Source organism: Jatropha curcas, chromosome 1 (assembly GCF_041381405.1).
Source record: "Jatropha curcas cultivar XTBG-Jc1 chromosome 1, XTBG_Jcur_1.0, whole genome shotgun sequence".
In the NCBI taxonomy this organism is placed as follows: Eukaryota; Viridiplantae; Streptophyta; class Magnoliopsida; order Malpighiales; family Euphorbiaceae; genus Jatropha; species Jatropha curcas.
In genome coordinates this window covers 10,954,043-10,979,512 of record NC_143151.1, presented here as the reverse complement: position 1 = coordinate 10,979,512, position 25,470 = coordinate 10,954,043, and the positions used below count along the sequence as shown (strand labels likewise).

Below are 25,470 nucleotides of genomic sequence, written 5' to 3'. Positions count from 1 at the left end.
AAATTAGAACTAGGGAGACATTTTAGAAACTAATTTTAGAACTAGCAAAGATAGACAAGATATTCTAAGTTCTATCAGAACATATGGTCAAAACACAAGAATAGAATAGAAACTGATATTAGAACACAAGATCTTAAAACCAACCTATAGAGCAGATACAGACGCTAGAATAAGGATCTAAGTTCTATGACACTCAGGTCATTATATAAAATAGACCATATAGAAAGCAATAAACACCAACACAAATTAGAAAACAATAAACACTAAGATATAAGAAGTAAGTACTTTGATTACCAAGTACGTACCAAAATATTCAAAATACCACCAAAATACCTGCATTCTCCCCCTTTTTGTCATCATACAAAAGGATTAGAAAAAGGTCAAAACATAATAAAAGAAAATTAGAACAGAATTCCAACAATATAACCTACAAAGAAAAAGCAAAATATATTGTTCATAACACATAAAGACTGATTAGAGAGGCTTGGGATCAGTTCTAAGCCTCTTAGAACTTCTCAAATTCTGAGCTGGAGCAGTTTTAGAGGAGCTTTCTAGACGTTAAAAGAAGGGTGCAATGGAGGCTTTCTTCCATGAGTCCTATGTTTACCCGCAGTGTCCTTGACCCTCTTTGGTTTCTTTGAGGTAGGAGTGTAGGGTGTGCCTTTAACTTTCAGAGTAGCTAATTTCCTTTCATTCACATCTTTCATCCTTTCCAAGGTCTCAATGAGAGACTGATTCTGTTCAATCACAGTCTTGCAATGCTTTATTGCCTCATCGAGTTCCTTATTGTGCTCTTTTTTTAGCTCTCTCTCCATCCTTCCTAGCATAGCTTCCCTACTCATTTGAGCTGATAGCATCTCAGATTCTTTCTCTATTTTGACCTCAATAGACTTTTCCTCATCGCTTATTTCTAGCTTTTCTGTCTCAGCATCACTAACTTCTTCTACTTTCTTTCCTTTCTCAACTTTTCCAAACTCCTTTTTCTCTTCTATTTCTTCTTCTTTTTCTAATTTTGCTTCCTTTTTAGCAGCTTTCTCTTTTTCTGTCTCCTCCTTCCTTTCTTCTTCTAATTTCTTTTCTTCTTCTCCTGCGTCCTCTTCTAACTTTTCTTCTTCTTTTGCTTCCTCTTCTAACTTCTTTTCTTCTTCTTTTCCTTCCTCTTTCTTTTCCTCCTTCTCTATTTCTCCTAATTTCGCATTTCCTTTGTCTTCTCTCTTCTTCTTTTTCTTAGTCTCTTCTCTTCTTTCCTTTTCTTTCTCAACTTTTTCTTTTTCTTTCTTTACTTTTTCAACTTCTCTTTTCTCTTTCTTTTCTTTTTCAATTTCTTCTTTTCCCTTCTCTTCTTTTTCCTTCTCTTCTTTCTCCTTCTCTTCTCCTCCTTCTTCATCTTTCATTTTTAATGACCCGCTGTCTAACCTTGAGACATTGTAACCATCACTCTCCTTTAAATCAACATTCAGAAAATCAAACACTGGTGTAAGGATCATACCATAGGGCAGTTTCTTAGGATTGTTCTGCATCTTGTCAAAGATAATATGACATAGGTTGAGAGGTTTCTTCTCAACTATGTGCCACATTATGCACAACTCAACCTTGTTCACATATGTGAGTGAGGCAGTATTGGGATAATGTAATGTACAATTAGTTTGTACAGCCATTTCATACTATCTGTCAGGTTTGAGCATTCTATTGTACCCTGTTTGTCTGCAGAACCCTCTTTCACAATCTGCTTCACAAATTCTTCCTTTTTGTACTCACTAACCCTAGAAATATCCTTAATCTTTGTCACCCTAGACCCAGTATTTGGCACATCAAAAATCTTGGTCAAGTCAGCGTAAGACAACGCTTTGGTCTCACCCTTAAGCTTAATAGAGATCGACTCTGTTCCACTAACTTTAAGAGAACCGTAGAACTCTTTTACTAAACTTTCATAACACAGTTTATTCAGTGACAGAAAACTCATCCAGCCTTGAAACTCAAAGAGTTCCTTGAAATCAAACTCATTACTACCAAAGAATTTCCAATCAATGACATACGAACGCATGAGAGGATATGGCGAGAGGACAGATTTACCTTTATTGCGTGCCCTAGCTACTTGTTTCTTTGAAGTAGCAGTTTCAGTTTTTCCCTCCTTTGGTTCCTCTTCTGGCTTTTTCTGTTTCGACTCCTTTTGCTCATATTTCTTTGAAAACCTTTTCAGGAGTTGTAGTTCTTGCTCAGTTAAGGAATTGGATAAAGAGGTGGAGCTTGATTCGGCCATTGTTGAGATTTTCGAAACACAGAACAGCTTAGGGTTTTGTTAGCAAGAAGGCGATAGAAAGAATACGAAGCAGTTAATAGAGAAATAAGAACACTTAAGTGGCGGAAGAAAATAAAGAACAGTTTTTAAAGGGAATTCAAAACGACAAATAGGATAAAAGAAATAAAAGGAATAAAAGGAATAAAACAATAAAACCGCCAAAGCACTAAGTATACGAAAACATAATAAAGACAAACACACACAATAAATTAACTGTTTTTGGATTTAGTCTAAGGCAAGATTCTGATAATGACATTAGAAAGTCATATCAAAGCAATATGCGTTTCTTTTTAGACAAAAATCGATTTTCACACAGAACAAAAATTAGAACATAGCAAGTCTTTTATTTTTGAATATAGAAAGCAGTTTAGAACATACTTACAGAGTTCTAAAGTTACGAGTTTAGAACTAACATACCAAGTTCTCTTCTAATTGAGCAGAATTAATTTTCATTCAAAGGTTTAGTAAAGATATCTGCCAATTGCTTTTCTGTAGGAATGAACTCAATTACTATGTCACCTTTTTGTACATGATCACGTATGAAGTGATGTCTGAGTTCTATGTGGTTGGTTCTAGAATGTTGAACTGGGTTTTTAGATAAATTGATGGCGCTTATGTTGTCACACTTGATTGGCATTGTTTCTAATTTCAGTCCATAGTCTGCCAACTGTTGTTTGATCCATAAAACTTGTGCAACACAACTTCCAGTAGCAACATATTCCGCTTCTACAGTAGAAAGAGCAACAGATGTCTGTTTCTTGCTAAACCGTGAGACAAGGGTGCTACCCAGAAATTGACAAGTCCCAGACGTGCTTTTTCTATCTATTCTGCTTCCTGCAAAATTAGAATCACTATACCCAATAAGATCAAATGTATCACCTTTAGAATATCGCATACCCAGATTAGAAGTTCCACAAAGATATCTTAATATTCTTTTTACAGCAATTAAATGAGATTCTTTGGGACACGATTGAAATCTAGCACATAGACAAACACTAAAGTGTATGTCTAGTCTGCTTGCCGTTAGATATAGTAAAGAATCAATCATACTTTTAAACAGCTTGATATCCACATCCTTACCTTTTTCATCTTTTTCTAATTTTGAGGATGGACTCATTGGTGTACTACATACCTTGGCATTTTCCATTTTGAATCGTTTCAACAATTCTCTAGTATATTTTTCTTGATTAATGAAAATTTCATTCTCACATTGTTTGATTTGAAGTCCAACGAAGAAGTTTAATTCTCCCATCATACTCATTTCGAATTCACCTTGCATAATCTTAGAAAATTCCTTACACAGAAGATCATTAGTAGATCCAAAGATTATGTCATCAACATAAATTTGTACAACTAGAATGTCATGTGCTTTATTTTTAATAAACAGTGTTGTATCAACCTTTCCTCTTGAAAAACCATTTTCCAATAGAAACTTACTTAATCTTTCATACCAAGCTCTAGGAGCTTACTTCAAACCATAAAGAGCTTTAGTAAGTTTGTAAACATGATTAGGTTTATCAAAAATTTCAAAACCAAGAGGTTGTTCTACATACACTTCTTCATTCAGAAAAGCACTTTTCACATCCATTTGATACAACATGAAGTTTTTAAAACATGCAAATGCACAAAGCATTCTAATGGCCTCAAGTCTAGCAACCGGGGCAAAGGTTTCATCAAAATCGATGCCTTCTTCATGGTTGTACCCTTAAGCCACTAATCTTGCTTTATTTCTCACAACATTACCTTATTCATCAAGCTTATTTCTAAACACCCATTTTGTTCCAATAACAGAATGGTTTTTAGGTCTAGAAACAAGTTTCCAAACTTGGTTTATCGCAAATTGATTTAGCTTTTCTTGCATAGCAAGAATCCAACTTTCATCATTTTGAGTATCTTCTAAATTTTTAGGTTCTATTTGAGAAACGAAAGCAACACTACCAAAATATCTTTTAAGTTGAGCTCTAGTCATCATCCTTTCTGAGGGATTATCCATAATGTCTTCTTGAGGATGATACTTATGAAATAGCCATTCTTTTGGTAATTGAGAATCTTCGTTTTCTGTTTCTGGCGTTTGACTTTCAACTGTATTCTGATCTTCATGTTCAACTTCTGGTTCAACCTGATTTGATGTTCTGATCACTTTCTGGTTGTTCTAGTTGTTTTGATTGCTCATTCTGCTTTTCATGATTAGAATCTACAACATCATCATTTTCTAATTTTCTAGATGTAGAGTCAGATTCATCAAACACAACATGAATAGATTCTTCTACAACTAGAGTCTTTTTATTAAATACTCTATATGCTTTACTATTACTAGAATATCCCAGAAAAATACCTTCATAAGATTTAGCATCAAATTTAGCAAGATGATTTTTCTTGTTATCTAGAATAAAACATTTGCACCCAAAAATATGAAAATAACCAATATTTGGTTTTCTACCTTTGTATAGCTCATATGGAGTCTTTTTAAGTTTAGATCTTACCAAAGCCCTGTTTAGAATATAACAGGCAGTGTTAACTGCTTCTGCCCAGAAATACTTTGGTAGTTTAGAATCACTTAGCAAGATTCTGGTCATTTCTTGAAGTGTTCTATTCTTGCGTTCCACCACTCCATTTTGTTGAGGTGTTCTAGGTGCTGAGAAGTTATGGAAGATTCCTGACTAATTGCAAAAAGCATCGAATTTTTTATTTTCAAATTCTCCTCCATGATCACTTCTAATTGCTGAGATGTTGTATCCTTTCTCATTTTGTATTCTCTTGCAAAGATGAATAAACACGTCATATGACTCATCCTTATTTCTAAGGAAGAGTGTCCAGGTGAATCTAGAGTAATCATCTACAATAACAAAAGCATAGAATTTTCCTCCAAGACTAGAAGGAGTAATTGGACCAAATAGATCAAGGAGTAGCAATTCTAAAGGTCTAGAAGTAGAAACCATGCCCTTGGTTTTAAAAGATGTTCTGGTTTGTTTGCCCATTTGACAAGCATCACAAATGTGATCTTTTTCAAATTTCAACTTTGGCAAACCTCGAACCAAATCTTTCTTAGACAGTTTAGAAATAAGGTGCATGCTTGCATGTCCAAGTCTTCTATGCCATAACCAACTAGAATTATCAATAGAAACTAAACATATATCTTGGTTATGCATATCAGAGAGATCTACTAGGTATATATTTCCAAACCTTTTTCCAATGAATAAGGTTTTATTATCATGCATGTTCTGAACTTCACAATGAGAAGGTTCAAAGATCACTCTTCTATTTTGATCACAAATCTGACTAACATTTAACAAGTTATAGTGTAATCCTTCTACTAAGCATACATCTTCTATTGAAGGATTAGAACCTATACACCAATACCAACGATTTTACCTTTTGCTTTGTCTCCACAGCTTACTGTACCTCCCTTTTTCTTTTCTAATCTGGTGAACTTCTTTCTGTCACCAGTCATATGCCTAGAGCAAGCGCTGTCCATGTACCACATTTCTGTTTTCATCTCACTCCTTAGGCACACCTGAAAAGATCAAGCAGATTTAGGTACCCAACTCATATTGGGTCCTGGAGGGTTAGTGGTAACAAGTGCATTTAGCATACTGTGATTTTTCTTTCTGTCAAAACTTTGATATTCTAAAGTCACAACATTAGAAACAGCATTTTTCTTATTAGAAACAAAATTCTATTTAGAAATGCTATCATAGCTAGAACTTGTCTTTTCTTTAAAAAACGATTCTGAAATTGATTTTAGAATTCTAATCTCAGTTTTCAAATATTCATTTTCAGAATTCAGATTTTTACATTTTTCTCTAAGAAGCGTTAGATTTTCAGAAAATCGATTATTATTATTGTTGAGATCTTTGATTTTTGTGATGAGATCTTTGCATGTAATTTCTTGAGAAAAAGCATCTTTTAAATGATTACTTTCAGACTTTAATTTTCTGAAATCTTCCCTTAGAACTTTATGCTTTCTAACCAGCTTTTCAAACTCATTGCAAAGATTATTGTAAGTATCTAGAAGATCATTTTCTGATTCAGGTTCTGAAATACTTACAGTGCTTTCTTCATGCTTCTAGACTGTTGCATTTGTTTCGTTGATTTCAGCTTTCTGCGTTGAAGTCAGAGTACTGATTTCTTTGGAGTCAGAATCGACAGTAGCCATTAGACAGATATTAGCAATTTCTTCTTGATAATTGTGGCTTTCAGAATTAGAATCATCTGAATCACTCCAAGCAGCTACAAATGCCTGCTTCAGCTTCTCTTTTGTTGACTTCTTTTTCAATTTAGGACAATTAGGTTTGATATGTCTGGGTTTGTTGCATTCATAACAAACCACTTCAGAAGGTTCTTTCTTAGGTAAGTTACTATTTTTGGGTGGAAAGCTCTTTTTGTTAAGCTTTTTCTGTGGCCTTCCACTCTTTCTATAGAACTTTTTAAATCTCTTAGCAACGAGTGCTAAATCATCACTATCAAGATCAAAAGAACTTTCTTCACTAGAGTCTACTCTCAAAGCCAGTTCTTTCTTTTTCTTATCTTCTATGGTCAAAGAAGATTTCATTTCTTCTGAAACAAGAGCTCCTATAAGATAATCATAAGTGACGGGAGTCTCTTTGTAATTCATGACAGTTCCTATAGAATCCCATTTTTTAGGTAGAATTCTAAGGATTTTCTTAACAAGTTCATCTTCTGAAATTTCCTTACCGAGAGTTTTCAAAGGATTAACTATATTAGTAAATCTAGAATTTAACTCTGCAATAGTTTCTCCTTCCTTCATACTAAACATTTCATATTCTCTCCAAAGGATATTTATTCTGGATTCCTTTACTCTATCCGTACCCTTATAGGTGACTTTAAGTTTTTCCCATACTTCCGTCGCAAATTTACATCCAGACACTTTGTTGTATTCTGTTGCGTCTAGATCACAATGAAGAATATTGATTGCTTTTGCATTTATAGCAATATCATTCCAATCAGCATCTGTATATTCTTCTTCTGTTTTTCTAACAATCTCATCTCCTACAACTTTCATGGAAATAGGAGGACCAGTGATAACATTCCTCCAGCAGTTTATATCAACTGATTTCATGAAGTTCTCCATTCTAGTTTTCTAATAAGAGTAATTAGAACCATTGAACAAAGGAGGTCTAGAAACAGATTGACCTTCTAAAGAAGTAAGAGGAAGTGAGGTTGCCATGGGATCTTATCTCTTAAGCGGTTAAGCTTCGGTAAGTCAAGAGCCAAGGCTCTGATACCAGATTGTGGGTCATGTATATGTATGGCACAACCCAAGAGGGGGTGAATTGGGTTTTCTGAAAATATTTTAGAATTTAAAAACAATAATATAGAATTCTAAGTGCAACGGAAAAATAAAGAACTCATGAGATTAGATTATGGATTAGAACTACCTCACAATGTTCTATTCATAAAAGATAGAAAGACTATACAAAGTGCAGCTATTAATTAGAACTGCTTCACAACGTCTTATTCAATATTAGAACTTCTTTATGATGAAAAGCTATTGTATTTAAAACTTCCTCATAAAGTTTAGAAAATCATATAAGATTATGTGAATGACAGTTATTGAAATTAGAACTGCTTCACAATGTCTTATTCAGTATCAGAACTGCTTTATAATGGAAAGCTATTGTAATTAGAACTTCCTCATAAAGTTTAGAAAATTAATTAGAAACCCAAGTAGTGAAATATACTGTGAATAGAAGAACAGTTAGAACTTGGTATATTCACTTATCAGAATTCCAGAGTTCTAATATTCAGAGAAGATAAGACTTATTCCAGTTTTTAGAACATCTGAATCATTAACAACTTTAGCATTTCTAAAATATAAACAAGAGTGTAATTAAAGCAGTATCAAGCAAAACTTCAGAAATTAAAAGATCAACACAGTGATTTATAGTGGTTCGACACTAACTCGCCTACATCCACTCCCCAAGACTCATCTTGAGATCCTCAACATGTTATCTCTTTTCAAGGGTAAGAGACAAACCAACAATACAAGGCAATAGATCAACACCTAGATCTACCTTTATCCCACTAGATTTTCCAAAGGTTCTAGTTAACCTCAACCCTTTCTGTTTTTGGCAGAGTACAGAAACTCAATTCAAGACATTAGAATCTCTCTCGCGAAGAAGGTTGCTTGATAACCTCTTTCTCAATAGCTTTTCACCTAAGCTATTGCACAAATGTTTATCAAATAAAAACCTGTCTACTATAGATTACAAAATCTAAATAGACAGAAAGAAATGCACATATAAGCACAGGAAAAACAGTTTATCAGATTAGAAATTCATTTAGAACACAGAACCGTTTTTCGAAAGTAGTTAAACAAAATTCTTTTCTCTTTAAAGATAAAAACGTGAAGTGTAAAGATGAAAAGAAAAATGGGGGTAGAGAGTAAGTTTTGAGAGATAAAGATGTGATCAATGAGAGAATGCTCTTAAAACGAAAACTCTTACTTCCTCCACGTTCAAAGAGTGAAAAACTCCTTTATATAGAGAGCTTTGTGACTCTCGCTTTTGGAAAGTGGATATTTTATTTTGAAATCAGAATATTTGCTTTCCTTATTTAGAAGATATGAAAATCTTAGTTACCAAAAGTTTATCTTATCCTTTTGGTAAGAGGATAAAAGACGATTTTACTTTCTTTTAAAAAAAAAAAGATTTTTGGCAGCATTTTATTTGGAAAATATTTTCCGAAAAAGATATTACTTACTAAAAATGAAAAGATACAATCTTCCTTCGTTTTAGGTAAGAGAATAAATTAAAATTCTTTAGATCTTCAAAGGGAATTTCCGAAAAAGAAAGTGTATGATTTATTACCAAAAACGTTAGAGACATAATCTCTTTAGTTTTAGGAAATTGAATCATTTTGATTTCTTTAAAGAGTATTTTCGAAAATAAAATTTTGACGAAAGAATTATTTTTGAAGAATCTAATTTCCGAAAAATATTTTTAATGAGAGAAAAATAAGTTTTTGTGCTTATAGATGAATTTTCTCTCTATCCTACAATGTGTCCTAAAAAACCTAATCACTAGGGTCCTCGGATATCTTCGCACAAAATGTAGGACTTGCCTTGTTCGTTTTCTTTCCATAAGAATTCTGCATAAAATAATATTAGCACAAATAATATAATTTAAATTTATTTATTTTGTTTTAATCATCAAAATTTTTGAGATTAGAATTGACCCTTGAGCCAACACATTATAATTGTCTAATATATTTCCCTTCAAACTTGTCCAAGACTATATTTGTCAAATCAAATGCAACAAGTCAGCTCATGATGAGCCAAAAATCAAAGCCCATTATAAGATTTGAAGGTCCTAATATTACAACATCATCAAACAGTATAGTTGGAAATACGCCCAATGCATAATTTCTCCCCTAAATTTTTTTCAAATTGCCATTTGTGCCCCTTAATTTTGCGAAGAACTGCTTGTACCCCTTAACTAGTGTTTTTTATAGCTTTTTTATCCCTTACCATGCTGGATCGGTGGAAGCATGGAGGAAATCGCTGTACAAAGTGTGAACAGTAATATTTCTATCCGACGTGTAAGAGACGATGTCATATTGGACTCTATTTGCTTAAATCTAGCGTCTTTTTAATCAACAAACTCATTCCCAATCTTCTATCTTTTCTCTCTCTTTGGTCTCCATTCCCATCCCCAGTCTTCTATTTTTTCTCTCTCTTAGTTCTCTATTCTCATCCCCAATCTTCTATCTTTTCTCTCCCTTCGTTCTCCATTTCTCCCAAGAACAGAAATAAAATTTTCTCGCGAAACAAACAAATACAAAACAAAAAATAAAAACTTTCCCAACAACCTTACCCATACCAAAACTGAAAATTTACCTTAATCCATTACTCAAAAACTTCTCATTCCAAATATGAAACGATAATCACGAAATTGAGAAGAAAATCCCAAATATTTAAAGAAATAAAAATTAGAGATTTGAAAAGCTGTTGAAGTTGGAAGTTTTATTTTAGAAATACAAATGCATGCAAACCCATTTGCGATATTGATTTTGAGACTGCAAATGAAGAACCTTGAAAACTATTCAATGCAAATAACTGAGTCGAAGAGAGAGGGTGAAACAAGAAAGAATTTAGTTTAAAGATAAAAGAGAAATTAAAGTCTGAGTTCAGAGATGAAAGAGAGAAAATGAAAAAAGCAAGAGGAGCAAGTCTTCAAATCTATATTGCAAAGGCATTAAAAACTCTTTCAACTTATTCATTTAATTTTTCGTTTTTCTCTTTCCTGTTATTTCTTGAACATGTGGAAACCAATATGTGGCGTCTAAACTGATGACATATCAATCAATTGCTTATGATAGGTCAATGCGAGTGTAATTCACGCATAAGCTTCAGTTTGCTCAAGAGTAAAAAAGCTACAAAAAAAACACTAGTTAAGGGGCACAAACGGTCCCTCGCAAAGTTAAAGGCACAAATGACAATTTGAAAAATGTTTAGGGAAGAAGTTATGCTCAGCCATTTAATTTTTTGTTTTTCTCTTTTCTATTATTTCTTGAACATGTGGAAACCAACATGGCGTCTAAACTGATGACATATCAACTGCTTATGACAGGTCACCACAAGTGTAATTCACACACAAGCTTCCATTTGCTGAGGGACAAAAAAGCAATAAAAAACACAAGCTAAGGGGTACAAGCAGTCCCTCACAAAGTTAAAGGGCACAAATGACAATTTAAAAAAGGTTCAGGGGGGAAATTATGCATTCGTCCATTGGAAATAACATTGACATTAATTCATATATATAAAGTGAATAAAAAAATCCATATAAAATTTATAATCATTAGTGGTAAATCCTACTAGTATATTGGTAATGTAAAGCGTTTTCAAAAAAAAAAAAAAAAAAGAAATTGAGAATATAAACCGTATCTATTAATTTATTGATAGTTGGATGTTGGAGAGGAGAGAATGAAATTTTAATTTTCATTTCGTCTAAACAATATTTTAAAAGGTTAAAAGGGACAATTCAGGTCCTCTACGTAGGATTGATTCGAATCATCATTTCCATATTGCACCACTCTAAAATAAAAAGATAATTGAATTCAATCTATCTATATAAATATATAATCCTGAAGCAAAAAAAGCGCTCTGTTCCTTCAGCGTTCTATTTTCTCTTTTTTAAGAAATCTTTGGATTTTTTTCTTTTTTTATTATGATTTTTTCTTTGTTTTTGATTGATCATTAAAATATTTTTTAAATTTAGAAATTAATATTTTATGATAATAGTCAACATTTTTAAAATTGTTTTTAGGATTTGATTGGCCATCAAAATATTTTTTTAAATTTAAAATTTTATATATTATGATAATAATCAACTTTTTTTGAAATTTAATCTTATTTAGCTATATACTTTTCTTTTCTTCTGTTGAATCTTTATTTTTATCTATTTATTATCTTGTATCTCTAGGCCTTCTGTCCGTTCTCTACTTCTATTGTCTCATCTGATAGGCTTTATTTGCTTGGAACTTCTATTTTACAGATTCCTCTATTGTGCGACAAATCATATTGATGAATCAAGGTATGTACTTTAGTGTATTTTGCTCATTATTTTCATTTGATGAGCAGGATTTGACTATAAAGAGATTGAGAGAGCTTAAGTCACGCCTTAATGATCTTCAAAATGAAAAGGTTTTTTTGGAAACTTCTGTTGTGAATTTGCAATTAAAATAGAACTTTCATTTCAGTTTTATTTCATGCTTTTTATTATTTAATTTTTAGAATTTGTGATTAAGTAAAGAGGAATTAAGAGTAACTAAGAGGATTAATAATAAAATCTAATTAAAAATCTTGATGGAAAATTATAATTTTTTGATTGTTTTTTCGGTGCTTAAAAACATAAGACAAGAGAAGAGAGGAACATAAAAAGCTCTCAACCAGCTTGGTCCTCGCCAAAAATGGAATCTGAATCTCGAATCATTCTTAGGTTAGGTTTTCTTGTACTTTCTTTCTTTCCTTCCTTTCTTTGAATTCTAAATAAATAAAAAAACGAGATTTATTTATAGGTAATTTCTCATTTAATCTTTGATCTTCTTTTCTCATAATTTAATTTCTATTTTTTTCTCTTATGTTTCGCTTTGATTTCACTGTTTAATCTATGGTCATTGCTTTTTTTTTTTTCAATTTTTTCAAAGCAGAAATTAATATTAATATTAATTAATATTTTATATAGAGGTAATTGCTTAACTTAATATTTTAGAGTGTGACATGTAATTGGTCAAAATTTGCAGAGATAGAACAATATTCTAGAAGCACATACGTGATATTTTTGTTTTTAATTATATATATACATTTAAATCATTTCCTGACTAATATTTGACAATTGAAAGGTTATTAGTTTCTCTCGTCTAAGGATATTTTTTCAATATATATATATATATATATATATATGCGCGTGTGTGTTTACATAAATTCTAAATTATCAATACCTTATGTCAATCTTATAAAGGTGGTTACATATATAATGATAAAATTTAATTAAATTTATATTTTTATCTAGGAATTAACATTCTCGAGAATGATTGTGAACCTAGTAGTGTTATTATATAACTAGAGATGCAGTGGGATGAAAATTCAAATATTATACTTCAAATTAATAGAAGTAATTGGTATATGATCATAGTTAGGAAGTTAGCCATCTTCTTTTTTTATTATATGATTGTAATTGATGTATTTTTTTATTAAAAAAATAATTTTTTCCATGTTTTGATTGGATCGTTATTTTAATTTAAAATTAATATTTAATTATATTTTACCATTAAGTAATAAATAATTAAAATTATAAAAGAAATATTTTATCATATATTATTCATATTGAATTATTTAAATAATAAAATGTTATGATAAGAAATAATATTCAACCTGTTTGAATTATAAACTCTAATTAAAACTTAGTTATGATTAATTGAAGTCTCTTCAAAAATAAGCTACAAACTCATCTTCCTCAAGTGTCCAATGCTATGCCGAAGCTGCAAACTCACTTTCCTTAAGTGTCAAATGTGATGCATTGATGCTTTATTTGCTCGATGACTTATAGACTTGCTTGACCACTTGAGTTTATAATTATCTTAAATAAATTAATGGTATTATAACGTTATATAAAACCAGAATTTGATAAAGAAGAAAAATAAATTTTATAATATATATTAAATATAATTTATATATTATAAATATAAATTATTTATAAATTAAAAATTACAAACTATTAGAGCCTCCATCTAGTTACAATTAAAGTGGAATACAGGAAGTTTGAAGGACACTTAAAGTGGATAAAAGAAGTAACATCTGTTCTTGTGTAATAAAAAAAAAGAGTCTGGATCTTGAATCAAGACCTTTCTGACTTTGTTGTTAATATATATACTAATACATCTGTTGTCTAGTTTTCCCACTGTTCTGTGAATCGACAAAAGAAGGCTCCCTACTTTTTTGGTTTCTATAGAGGCTGGGCCAGATTCAATCACTAGGCTCAACTCAACTCTAGCCCCTAATTTCTTCCTTGTATTTAGAAGTTAAGGCCTGGGCTTTACGCTTTAGCAACCGACTTTAACTGCCTTGGAGTTGTGTCGGTGAACTCCGCTCCTCCACATCACCACCACCAAGTGAAGGCGGAGATTCACCTTCTGCAAATGGGCGGCCACAACAATGGTATTCTCTGCTTCTCTTTAATCTGATTTGCACAAGTTCGGTTTATCTATCTTCTTTTCCTTCAGCTACCTAACGTAGCAACTATCTTCAGATCTCACTTATTGTCTTTCTTTAGATTCATCATCTTTCGTTTCCAGCAAATCCTCCAAGATCTTCGTAGCAGGCCACCGTGGTCTAGTTGGCTCTGCTATAGTCCGCAAACTCCAGGCCCTTGGCTTCACCAATCTTGTCCTCCGCAGCCACGCTGAGCTTGATCTCACTCGCCAATCTGATGTTGAATCTTTCTTTGCGGCTGAAAAGCCAGAATACGTTATCCTTGCTGCCGCAAAAGTTGGTGGCATCCACGCCAACAACACTTATCCGGCTGATTTCATAGCGATCAATCTCCAGATCCAAACCAATGTAATTGACTCCTCGTATCGCTATGGCGTCAAGAAATTACTCTTTCTTGGTTCATCCTGCATTTACCCCAAGTTAGCACCCCAACCGATCCCTGAAAATGCCTTGCTCACCGGACCTCTTGAGCCGACTAATGAATGGTATGCGGTGGCCAAAATTGCTGGAATCAAAATGTGTCAAGCCTACAGAATTCAGTACAATTGGGATGCAATCTCTGGTATGCCAACCAATTTATACGGTCCATATGATAATTTTCACCCAGAAAATTCTCATGTGCTTCCTGCATTGATGAGGAGGTTTCATGAGGCAAAGGTGCAGGGGGCAAAGGAGGTGGTGGTGTGGGGAACAGGGAGTCCATTGAGGGAGTTCCTTCATGTGGATGATTTGGCGGATGCAGTGGTGTTTTTGATGGAGAGCTATAGTGGACTGGAGCATGTGAATGTAGGGAGCGGGAAGGAGGTGACAATCAAGGAGTTGGCAGAGTTAATGAAGGAGGTAGTAGGGTTTGAAGGGGAGCTTGTTTGGGACTCATCAAAGCCTGATGGGACTCCCAGAAAGCTCATGGATAGCTCGAAGCTCTTGGGGTTGGGATGGACGCCTAAGATACCACTCAAGGATGGGCTTGTTGATACTTACAAATGGTACTTGGAGAATGTGATCAAGCAATGATGCAGGTGAGATTATACTGTATGATGTGTTTCAACGATGATTTTGGTAATATTACTATTGCCTCGTAATAAATTTTAGCATTCATTTTGTATTACTACCTATATTGGATTGTAAAATGCGACACTTTATTTAAGGTCACTGAATTTCATTTCATAATCTTTTTTGGTTCTTTTCAATGGGTAATTTCTTTATGGATGTATTTGGTGAATGCTTGATTGTATGTTTGGGGATGGTTATCTATAGCCTATAGCCAAAAGAAAAATGGGAAGTTTGAAATTTGGTTTCAGGCTTTCTGGTTAATATTTTTGAAGGCTTAGCAGATGAAATTTGAGTGGTTCATCCATACAGACTCCATTAACCCTACACCATGTTATGCAAGCATTGCCTGTGTATAAAAAGACCTAGTTAGTTGTAATAGGGGCAATACAGCCTAAAAATTGGGGAATTCTAAAATTAATGCGTAGACTATTAAAAAAAAAATGAAATTTAGGAAGAAGTTAAATTTTGAAATTCTGGCCTTCTCAGACGAAATGTAGTTCCACCCATAGTTTTAGAACATCTAAAACATCAGTATGAAGCAAGAGTGCAGGTCACGACCACGAACATAGTCACATGCATAAATATGAATTGATGCCAAACGAAATACAAGCTGAAAAGTTGAAATTCTCCAGTATTCAGACCATAAAGGTTCCATTCCAGAAAAAAATCGTAAACTGAAAAGTGCATTGCAAAAAGTTCAACTCTGGTGATTCATATGGCATCATAATGCAAGCAGAAATGGCTCAAACTGAAAGATCAGGATATTCCAATACATTTTTGGTAGTTCTGTGAAGGCATTACAGATAATGTATAATACGCAAGATTGCAACAGAACTGGAGAAGGAATAGCCTTTCACTGGTTTGGCTTAAAAATGAATCCCAAAGAGCCTTGAAAGATTGTTGCAAAATAATCAATCATCCCATGTTGACGGCCCACCCATTCCAACTTCAACCTCTGCAGGCAACTGGACTGCATGATTAGCTACTCGGTTCTTAGTTTTCTTTTTCTTTGCAGACAAAGTAACCAAGCCACCTGTAGAATTTATGTTCTCACCAGCTTTATCTATCAGTTTCTTTTCAACACTATGTTTCGAACTTTCCACATAATTAACAGAGAAAAAGTCTGCAAATGATGTTTCCCCATTATCAATTGCATCAAGCTCATCCAGTTTCTCAGTTGATTTTTTACTTTTGCGTTGCTTTTCAACTGTGTTTTTATCGTTCCCTTTGACTTGAACATCTTTCTTTGGTAATTTCTCAATTGTTTTCTTCCTTTCCTGCTTTGACTCATCCATAGTAAGATCATTATTACTATTATCTTGGTCCTGTGATTTTTTCCTCTTTAGTTTCTTTTCAACCACATTGTCATCCCTTTCATGGACTGGAACTTCTTCCTTCTTTGAGAATCTACTTAGATCCATATTAACATCACTAACATTATCAAGATGAATGCTTTTACTTTGACCCATATCATGCTTGGACAGCGTATTTCTGCTCATAGATTCCCTTTTCTTTTCTTTAGTAACTTCGAGCTCATTACTAGGAATGAATGAAAAATCATCAACTTCGCCCGTATCTCCCTTTTTGGTGCTTTTATCTATTGGTCTAGCATTGAATATATGCAAATTTGGCAATAATTTTAAGACCTGCAGTAACAATATTTAAAACAACAATGTGAAACAGCAAAAAGCTAGAAAGATACTGAAAAAGACATGCATGAAAAGAACATGACCTTCTTTGTTAATTTCTCCCTTTCAGCAATGGGGTTTCCTTGTATATTTAGGTTTTTCAGATCAGCTAAGAATTTCAGCACCTGCTATTTCTTTAGGTCATGAATATACAAGCTATAATAACTAACATTTAAAGCAAAACAAAAAAGAAGCAAAAAAAGATCCCCAAACGCCTTACCTTCACATCTGACCAGCTTGTGATCACGTTATTCCCCAAGTCCAAATTCTGGAGTTTCTTATTATAAGCCAACTCAGCCGGGAGAGTCTAAGCAATTCAGAGAGATTACAATGCAATTCAGCAAGCAATCAAATAGAAATCAGAAAAGGGGGAAAAACACAGAGAGAGAGAAAGAGAAAGGAAAAGAAAACCATGCAGTAAAAAGCAAAAAGTTATGATATAAATTATGATGCAAGCAATTAAATTACTCCTAAAATCCAGTCTTACCGGATGAGAATTCCATAAAAATCAATGGATAAATAGAACATCTACCTTAATCTCATTATGAGCAAGTCGGAGCTCTTTCAGTGCAATACAAGACTTAAGTGATGAGTCTATGGTCTGAAGTTGGCAATTTGAGAGAGAAAGCTGCAAAACAGAAAGGTTCTAAAAGCACTGGCAATAACCAACAGATATTGCAGCTGAAGGATGATGACCATTGACCAACACATAAAACTGCTTACCTTTGTGAGGGAGTTCACCTTGGCTAGTGACTCACCAATTTCACGGATTGGATTTCTGGAAAGAACTACAGAGTTTACCAAAGCCAAAAAGCATGATTTAATATTTCTGAAGTTTATATGCTAAACAATCCGGTACATATGATTATTCAATTTTGGTACTTATTTGACAAATTCTATTCCAAAAGATTCATAAACCAATGTTTCATCAATCTAAAAAGGTTAAGCAACTAGATTGGAAGAGTTATTCAGACATGAACTACATTTTTAAGTCAAAGAATACACCATAGTCAAAACGATTTTCAAAGCAATGTACAGTCTAAACTGTAAAATGGGTTAAAATCAAATATTAAAATTACTAAAGGAAGAGAAAAGGTCAAAAGAATATCTGTTTTCAATGGAATAATAATAAAAACTACAGCTGTGTGGGTTGAAGACTGCACCACAGAAGGATGAGCGACATAGATTTTGTTTAAATTGCCTTCAGGCTTCATCATCACAAAGGATGAAATGAATATGATTCAACATCATATACACAGCCACATACATATATTAAATTTCTTTCTTAAATGACATTGCTTTATCTGATCTTGCTTGAAGTAGCTATTGTAAGAGTTCAAAGACTTCTGTCTCTGATACCCAAGAAACTGGAACAGAATATAATCCTCCTAGAGTTTCAAATTGTTAACCATCCCACCATTTACCAAAGATAAAATTAAAAGGTTGTAGAGATTGGGAAGGCTTTCAAAAATATTAAGAAGGCCCCATCCTCCATTAACATTGGTTTTCTCAAAGGCCCAGAAGTCTGGAAAGAGCAGAGTTCAAGGATTTCCTGTGTGCTTTTGGAAAGAAACTGAGGAAAGATACTTCAAAACTTGGGGCAGGAAAATGTAATAGAGACTAAGAAGGCTTCTATAAATATTAACAACGCTACATCCTCCATAATCTTGGTTTTCTCAAAGGCCTAGAAGTCTGGCAAGAGCAAAATTCCAGGAAAATTGGACAATATTTATTAGTGATAGATTGGAAGGTAATATGACCCAGGTAAATCACCTAATAAAGGGATTGCTGAAAAGAATAACCTTTATAAGCTTCCAGTTCATTTTGCAGTAAAGGGGAAAAACCAGAGAATAATTCGGAAGAAAATTATAGCACATACTAAAAGCATTTAGCTAGCATGGGACTATAATCCAGCTTTTCTACTTTCTACAAGGTCTCTCCTCTCTCTCTTTTTTTTATCCATTAACCACAAAACTAAATATAATAGATTTTAATAAGCATGAACCCTGGAAAAAGTACCATGAGAAGCCACAGCACAGTAGATAAAGAGTGAAATGTGTTAGTAACTCATACCCAGGGTGTTCAATTCTTTGTTTTGATCCAGCTTGCAAATGGAAACAATTTCATTGTCTGCAACAAAGATATCTTTATAAGTTTGGTAAAAATAAACGACATTCACCTTCTAGGAAACAGCATAAATGAGTATGACAACTACACAACGCACCGTTTAAGATCAAAGCACGTAAGCTTACAAGTGACCTAATTTCTTCCATTGATTTAAGCTTATTTTTGCCTGCATTCAACACCTGATTCACAAGCAAAACATTTTTTGCTGAATGTGCTTTTAAACAGAGTTATTTGAAAGATTATTCACAAAAAGTTTGAAACTAGTGGTTTAGTGCTACTCACAGTGAGCTTAGAAAGCCCTTCAATTCCTTTCAAGCTTTGCAATTTGTTTTTGACAACTGATAGCCACTTCAAGTTCAAGCATGAACTCAATCCCTAATTGGATCATGCAATCAACTAAATATGAAAAGCCACTACAAATTATCTAAAATATGAAGATGAAAAAGGAAATAGATATACCTCGAGTGAAGTGAGGCTATTGAAGGCGAGGTCCAGTCTCTCCAAGTTGCTGAACTCATTCAAGCAAGATACCTGCAAAGAAAATTAAATAAGCAGATTTTCATTGACAAAGATATTGAAAAAGACTGGAGAGGAAAACTGCGTTCTACATCGGAGAGAGCTTTCTGTGTGAGCGAAAGAGACGTAATGGAGTTAGGGTCGCGAGTCTGTTTATCCTTCAAAACCTGTTCAGTGGTTAGACCAGTCATATTCTCTGCAAACCAATAAAATCCCTAAAAAACCTCTTTTTTCTCCGCCCCGTGTTTGTCGCTTTTTGTGGTGTGGCCTGAAAATTTGGGTGCTGCTTCACTTTTCCGGCCAATATGAACTCTCTCAGTGTTTAAAGACAACTGTTTGAGGCTTTGGGTTGGATTTGTTTAAAACCTTTTCCTTATTTCCAAACAACGGAAAATAAAGTTTGTGGGCATAACAAAATTTCTTAACTTTTTTGGGTTGCGAAACAAAAAAATTTTCATACTTTTCAAGGTAAAATGTAATTGTTTTATACCATATAAGGACTAAACTTTGTATGAATCCTTTTTAGGCTAAATCATTAAACAAACTCCAGATTTTGCTGGTAATTTTAATTGTAACCTAAAGTCAATTTTGTTTTTCCAGTATCATAAATTTCAATTTTAGTTACAATAAAAAAAAATGGCTGAATACATAAATTGCTTCGTGAACTTGCACGTAAAAGTCCTGTGACCTCTTCTATTTTCAAATTGATCCTGCGACCCTCTAAACTTATTTTTTTGTAATTTATGCACATCTGGCCGCGTCAAAAAATGGTGGGATGTGAAATTCAAGCGTGAAATGAGTGAGTTGGTCACATAAAAACAACTTGCATGGCAACCTACTGCTTTTTCTCTTCCTCGATTAAATCCCACTTGATTTTCTTCAATCCCAAATGCCCATCTCCTTCAAAACTCGATTTTGAACAACAGTAATGGCACCACCAAATCCAAAAATAGCACTAAGAAAAGGAAAATTCATACAAAATCAATTATTATGCAACAAAACTGAGACTCAAAATTCAGTAACAAATCCCCAAGGCTTTATCGTCTTTCCCGTATAGTATCACTTGCTCTGAAGCTTCCTCCGCAACTGAGGTATGGCAAGTGCCCATACTGATTTTTGGAGCCCAAAATAAAGCCTTGCACAAATTGGATGGAGCGATGACTTGTAAATCGACTGTGAGCTTATATTTTAAGGATTGTAGATAGGAGAGAGAAGGAAATGTGGGATTTTTAATATGGGCGGCGGCAATGGCGGAAGCCCCTGCTTTTATTACATTGCAAGGCGAGAAGAGAGAGAAGGTTTAGCAAGAGAGATATTTCAGTTTGTCCAACAAGGTTAGGATTGTGGTGATGGCTTTGATGGTGGTTCTTTAAATGGTTTTGTGGATAAAGGTGGTTTTGATGATAGGTTTTTTGTTGTTGCATTGATGGCTGGCGTTGAGGCCATTCAATTTTTTTTTTTAATTTCTTAATAAAGTTACAGTTGTCAATAATTTTAGTTACAGAGAGAAAAACTAATTAAACCATTAAAGTGACATGGCAATCAGCAGGGTATCATAATTGCCATCTGTATTGTCATTAATCCAAGTCATGCGCGTGTAATTCACTTAATGTTTTTCATTCAGTTCAAGTGTGTATAGTTTATAAAAAATAAAATTCAAAGGGTCACAAGATCATTTTGAAAATAGAGGAATCCACAAGACTTTTATGCTCAAATTCAAAATGCAATTTATGTCTTCGGCCAAAAAGAAATGAGTATAAAAACCCATGTATGACCGAATGGGTGCACAAAATGAAATTTTATGTGCCTATGTTCTTCCTTGTTACATTCCTTGGTTTATGAATTTTAAATGAGATTGACAAAGTAATTGGTTTAATTGAGAAGGTTATTGATAGTTGAGATGGTAATTATTGCTTAATTTGTCTAAATGCCATAAATTGACGAATCTAAGGTTTTTATTTGTAAATTGAGCAAAGTTTAAAAGTTGTTGCGTAGTGATATATTAGTGTTTAATTACATGATTTTAGTTAAATGTATCCTAAATTTCAGTTTGTGAAGCTATTTTAGGACGGTATGATATGTTATGTTATTTTCAAAGGAGTTTAAACATTAAATGAAACTAATTGATCAATAAATTCTAAATATAGTTTGAAGAACTGGAATTTGTAAATTAAATAGTTAAATGTACCTTTATGTGTGTGTATTTTAATGATTTCAGTTTGTGAATGATGCACCCTTCGTTTTTTTTATATAGGAACAACTAATTTTTCACCAAGATTAAAAAAATAGTTTAACCAACTTTTTTTATCAATTTTTTTTGTAATTTACTCCTAATATCTCATTTATTCATCCTCTAATATCACTATATATCTTAAATTATATTTCAATCTTCAATAAGACTTTAAATGTTTTGTTGGAATGGAGAAAATACAAACAATTGCAAAAATGAAATTTATGCTATAATCTATGAAGAAAGTTTCATTTTTTGTCCTTTATTTGAGAAAGTTGTGTAGAAATATGAAAATTTATACTCATTTAACCTTTCAACTGCTTTTGGTTATTGAAAACGTACTTTAAATAGTGTACAATTTTAAATATTCAGTAAAGTCCGTAAAAATTCCTCTCAACGTGCTTTTTCTATTTAAATTTCATTTTAATCAGTGGTCATATAACCTATACTAGCATATTTTTTTTTCAACAGAAATTGATGTAAAAAATTTATTCTCCAAAATTTATTTACATTAAATGCTCTATACTTTTGTCTCTCACTATCTCAAGAATCTCCCACACTAACAGCTTTACAGGGGACTAAAATAATAGTAAGATAGACTTTTTCCATTGACATGATTCCCAAAGTTACCAAATTAAGTAAATTTTTCTACATAGAAAGAACACTCAAAATATAAACTTTTCCTGTATAAAAAGAATGGATGGAGTAATAAATAATTAACCTAAATGATTTAATTACTGGAAAGTAACTACTGTTAAATGAAGATGTTAATTTAAGTGTAAGTGTTATTTATGAGACTTGTAAGGATTATGATTTAAAAAATAATTTTACTATATTTACAAAAAAGCAATTGATTTTTCTCTCGGTAATTTTTAGTTAATCAAGTTACCTAACTTCTTTGCTGAAATGATTAAATGAAATCAAAGCGAAAGTTGTTAAAAGGTTGAGTTGACTTTCAAGAGCCCTTTTACGTGACTTGTAAATTTGTGATGTAATGTAATTTACTATTGTCATAAGAGTTAATTGTTTTACTTCGGTGATTCTTACTTGATTGGGTTACCAATTTTTTATGCATAAATGAATAAGTTAAAGTATAAAAGAGGCAATTGTGTATATTTGTACATCTTTATAACCAAATGTGCATACTGTGTGCATACGAATATATGAATCCTCGTTTCGTTCAAATCCAATATATTTATATAATATATAAAAGCAGGGTAGTTTGTCTTTTATAGAAGTAAAGTACAAGTAACACAATTTGCCACTTGACATTATTTTGGATTATAGAATAATGAATGTTAGAATTCTAACACAATTTGTCACTTGGTAGTATTTTGAATTAGAGAATGACATATGTTAAAATTCTAATACAATTTAGCACATTTGTAAAAACTGTAAGAAGATCAGTTGTTTTATATTTTCAAACAATCCCTTTATCAAGATAATATCTATAAAAAAGATTATCTCTAGCATATAATATATTAATATAAATTTATTTTTTCTTGCAAAATAATTAATAAGTATTCTACACGCTTAAAAAGTGTGAACAAACAATATATTACTATTAAATAAATAATATGTTAAAATTTTAAAAAATATAAAGTGGAACGTACTGGATATGATAATTTTTAAAAAGTAAGACATCCAAATACTTAGGATACACTATACTAAATAAGTAACATATTAATATTTTAAATAAATAAATAATCATTTATAATAAATCATAAACGTAAAATAAAAAATATTTAATTTCTTATTTCAATGACATAAAAACAAATTAAAAAAAAAAACTTCATTTTCCTTGGTAATGAAAAAAAAAAATATCTTGGTTGATTAGCTTGGTGTATGGAGTAGTCTCATATACTAGAAGTTAGGTTGCACGAACATGAGACACGAGATGCAGAAACGTACAGATATGCCAATTTTTAAAAAAGTAAGAAATCCACGTGCTTATAACGCACTACACTAAATAAGTAATACATTGATATTTTAAATAAATAAATAATCATAAACATAAAAAAAAATTTTAATTTCTTATTTCAACAACACAAAAACAAATTAAAAAAATACTTTATTTTTTATTGGTAATAAAAAACCTTGGTTAATGAGCTTGGTGTATGGAGTAGTCTCATATACCAAGAGCTAGGTTGTATGGACACGGGACATGAGATATGAAAACGTACGAAATCTAATAATTTTTAAAAAACTAGGGTATTTACACGCTTAAAACACACTACACTAAATAAATAATACATTAATATTTTAAATAAATAAACAATCATTTATAATAAATCATAAATATAAAAAAAATACTTAATTTCTTATTTCAATGACACAAAAATAAATTAAAAAAAAAAGACTTCATTTTTTATTGGCAATAAGAAAAAACCTTGGTTGATTAGCTTGGTGTATGGATCGGTCTCATATATCAGGAGCTAGGTTGCATGGACACAGGACACGAGATACGAGAATATATGAGATACAATAATTTTTAAAAAAGGTAAAACATTTACATGCTTAGGATATACTACACTAAATAAGTGATACATGAATGTTTCAAATAAATAAACAATCATTTATAATAAATTATAAACATAAAATAAAAAAAAAAACTTAATTTCTTATTTCAATGACACAAAAACACAATTAAAAAAAAAACACTTCATTTTTTATTGGTAATAAAAAACCTTGGTTGATTAGTTTAGTGTATGGAGTATTTTCATAAACAAAGAGTTAGCTTGCACGGATACGGTACACGAGATATGAGAACGTACAGGATATGATAATTTTTAAAAAAAGTAGGACATCTACCCACGCTACACTAAATAAGTAAAACATTAATATTTTAAATAAACAAACTGATAATATATAATAATAAAATACATAAAAGAACAACATATAAATATATTAAAGGATATTACATTCCTAAGTAAATTCTAACTAAGAGATAATGCAGGATTCTCACAATCCTTATCCTAGTAGAATTTATCTTAACTCTAATATATATATCCCAAATTTACTCCAAGCGAGGATAAATTATCAAATACTCTCAATTCTCAATTCTGATAGTTAACAAATGGTGCGGTGAGCGTGGAACACACCTTCTATTCTTTTTACCTTCTGTTCTTTCCATTCTTTTTACTTCCATTCTTTCCATTTTTTTTTTTTTACGTCTAGGGTTTAAGATTTTCTGAAAGAAAAGAGTAAGCTACGAAATAAAAGAAAAAAAAAGGAAAAATCAAACCGGTCCCAAACCAAGAGAACCAAAAATAATCAAACCGAATAAAAGATTTAAACCGAATCAAGGCATTGATCAATCAAATCAGGAAAAAGTTCTCTTTCCCGATCGTAGAATGGCAATTCCCTCTCCCCTTTCCCGATCAGTTTTCCCGGCCATCGGTCGACGGGAACAAAGCGGTAACTTGCCCACTTGAGACACTGAAGTAATATCCAACTTTTCCTCCATCGATCTCCTTCTGCGACGTTGCCTCCTTCTCCAATCGACATCTCAGGCTAATGAAGCCTTACCGGCAATCGAGCATCCATAGCTCCTATTTTATTGTGCGATTTTGACCTATAGCTTACGTCGCTGAATTTGGGGCCTTCTTGATGTCAGTCTCTTCTCTGACGTACCCAAGCAATTTCAGCAAACTTTAAAAGCAAAGGAATGTTTGTGCAGAAGCTAGATAAGGTAGTGCATTGAAGCAGTAAAAGACTCATGTGGCCATGTTCAGTGTTTAGGTCACCGTCATCCGAGTTGCTCCTTACATTCTCCATTACCTCTCCATGAAAAAGGTGAGCTCAACCTCAAATCTAGGCCACTATA

General features: G+C 32.5%; 2 protein-coding genes across 3 annotated transcripts; one reads left to right on the top strand and one right to left on the bottom strand.

The window, feature by feature from the left end:
* The first annotated feature begins 13,685 nt into the window (after positions 1–13,685).
* LOC105643941 (putative GDP-L-fucose synthase 2) lies at positions 13,686–15,200 on the top strand. Its single transcript, XM_012229186.3, has 2 exons — positions 13,686–13,976; positions 14,092–15,200. Exons 1-2 carry the CDS (start codon positions 13,958–13,960, stop codon positions 15,042–15,044), a joined length of 972 nt encoding a protein of 323 aa, XP_012084576.1. The 5' UTR covers positions 13,686–13,957; the 3' UTR covers positions 15,045–15,200.
* A 569-nt stretch (positions 15,201–15,769) lies between these two features.
* Positions 15,770–20,788, bottom strand: LOC105643942 (Leucine-rich repeat (LRR) family protein). 2 transcript variants are annotated; one of them, XM_012229187.4, is made up of 10 exons: positions 19,507–20,788; positions 19,358–19,429; positions 19,181–19,273; positions 18,996–19,077; positions 18,845–18,901; positions 17,495–17,559; positions 17,304–17,417; positions 16,992–17,078; positions 16,816–16,896; positions 15,770–16,729 (listed from the first exon to the last, which is right to left on the bottom strand). In XM_012229187.4, exons 1-10 carry the CDS (start codon positions 19,603–19,605, stop codon positions 15,995–15,997), a joined length of 1,485 nt encoding a protein of 494 aa, XP_012084577.1. In that variant the 5' UTR covers positions 19,606–20,788; the 3' UTR covers positions 15,770–15,994. The 2 variants fall into 2 exon arrangements, with proteins under 2 accessions (XP_012084577.1, XP_012084578.1); XM_012229188.4 differs by having other exon boundaries at positions 17,304–17,399; positions 19,507–20,787.
* Positions 20,789–25,470: the final 4,682 nt, after the last annotated feature.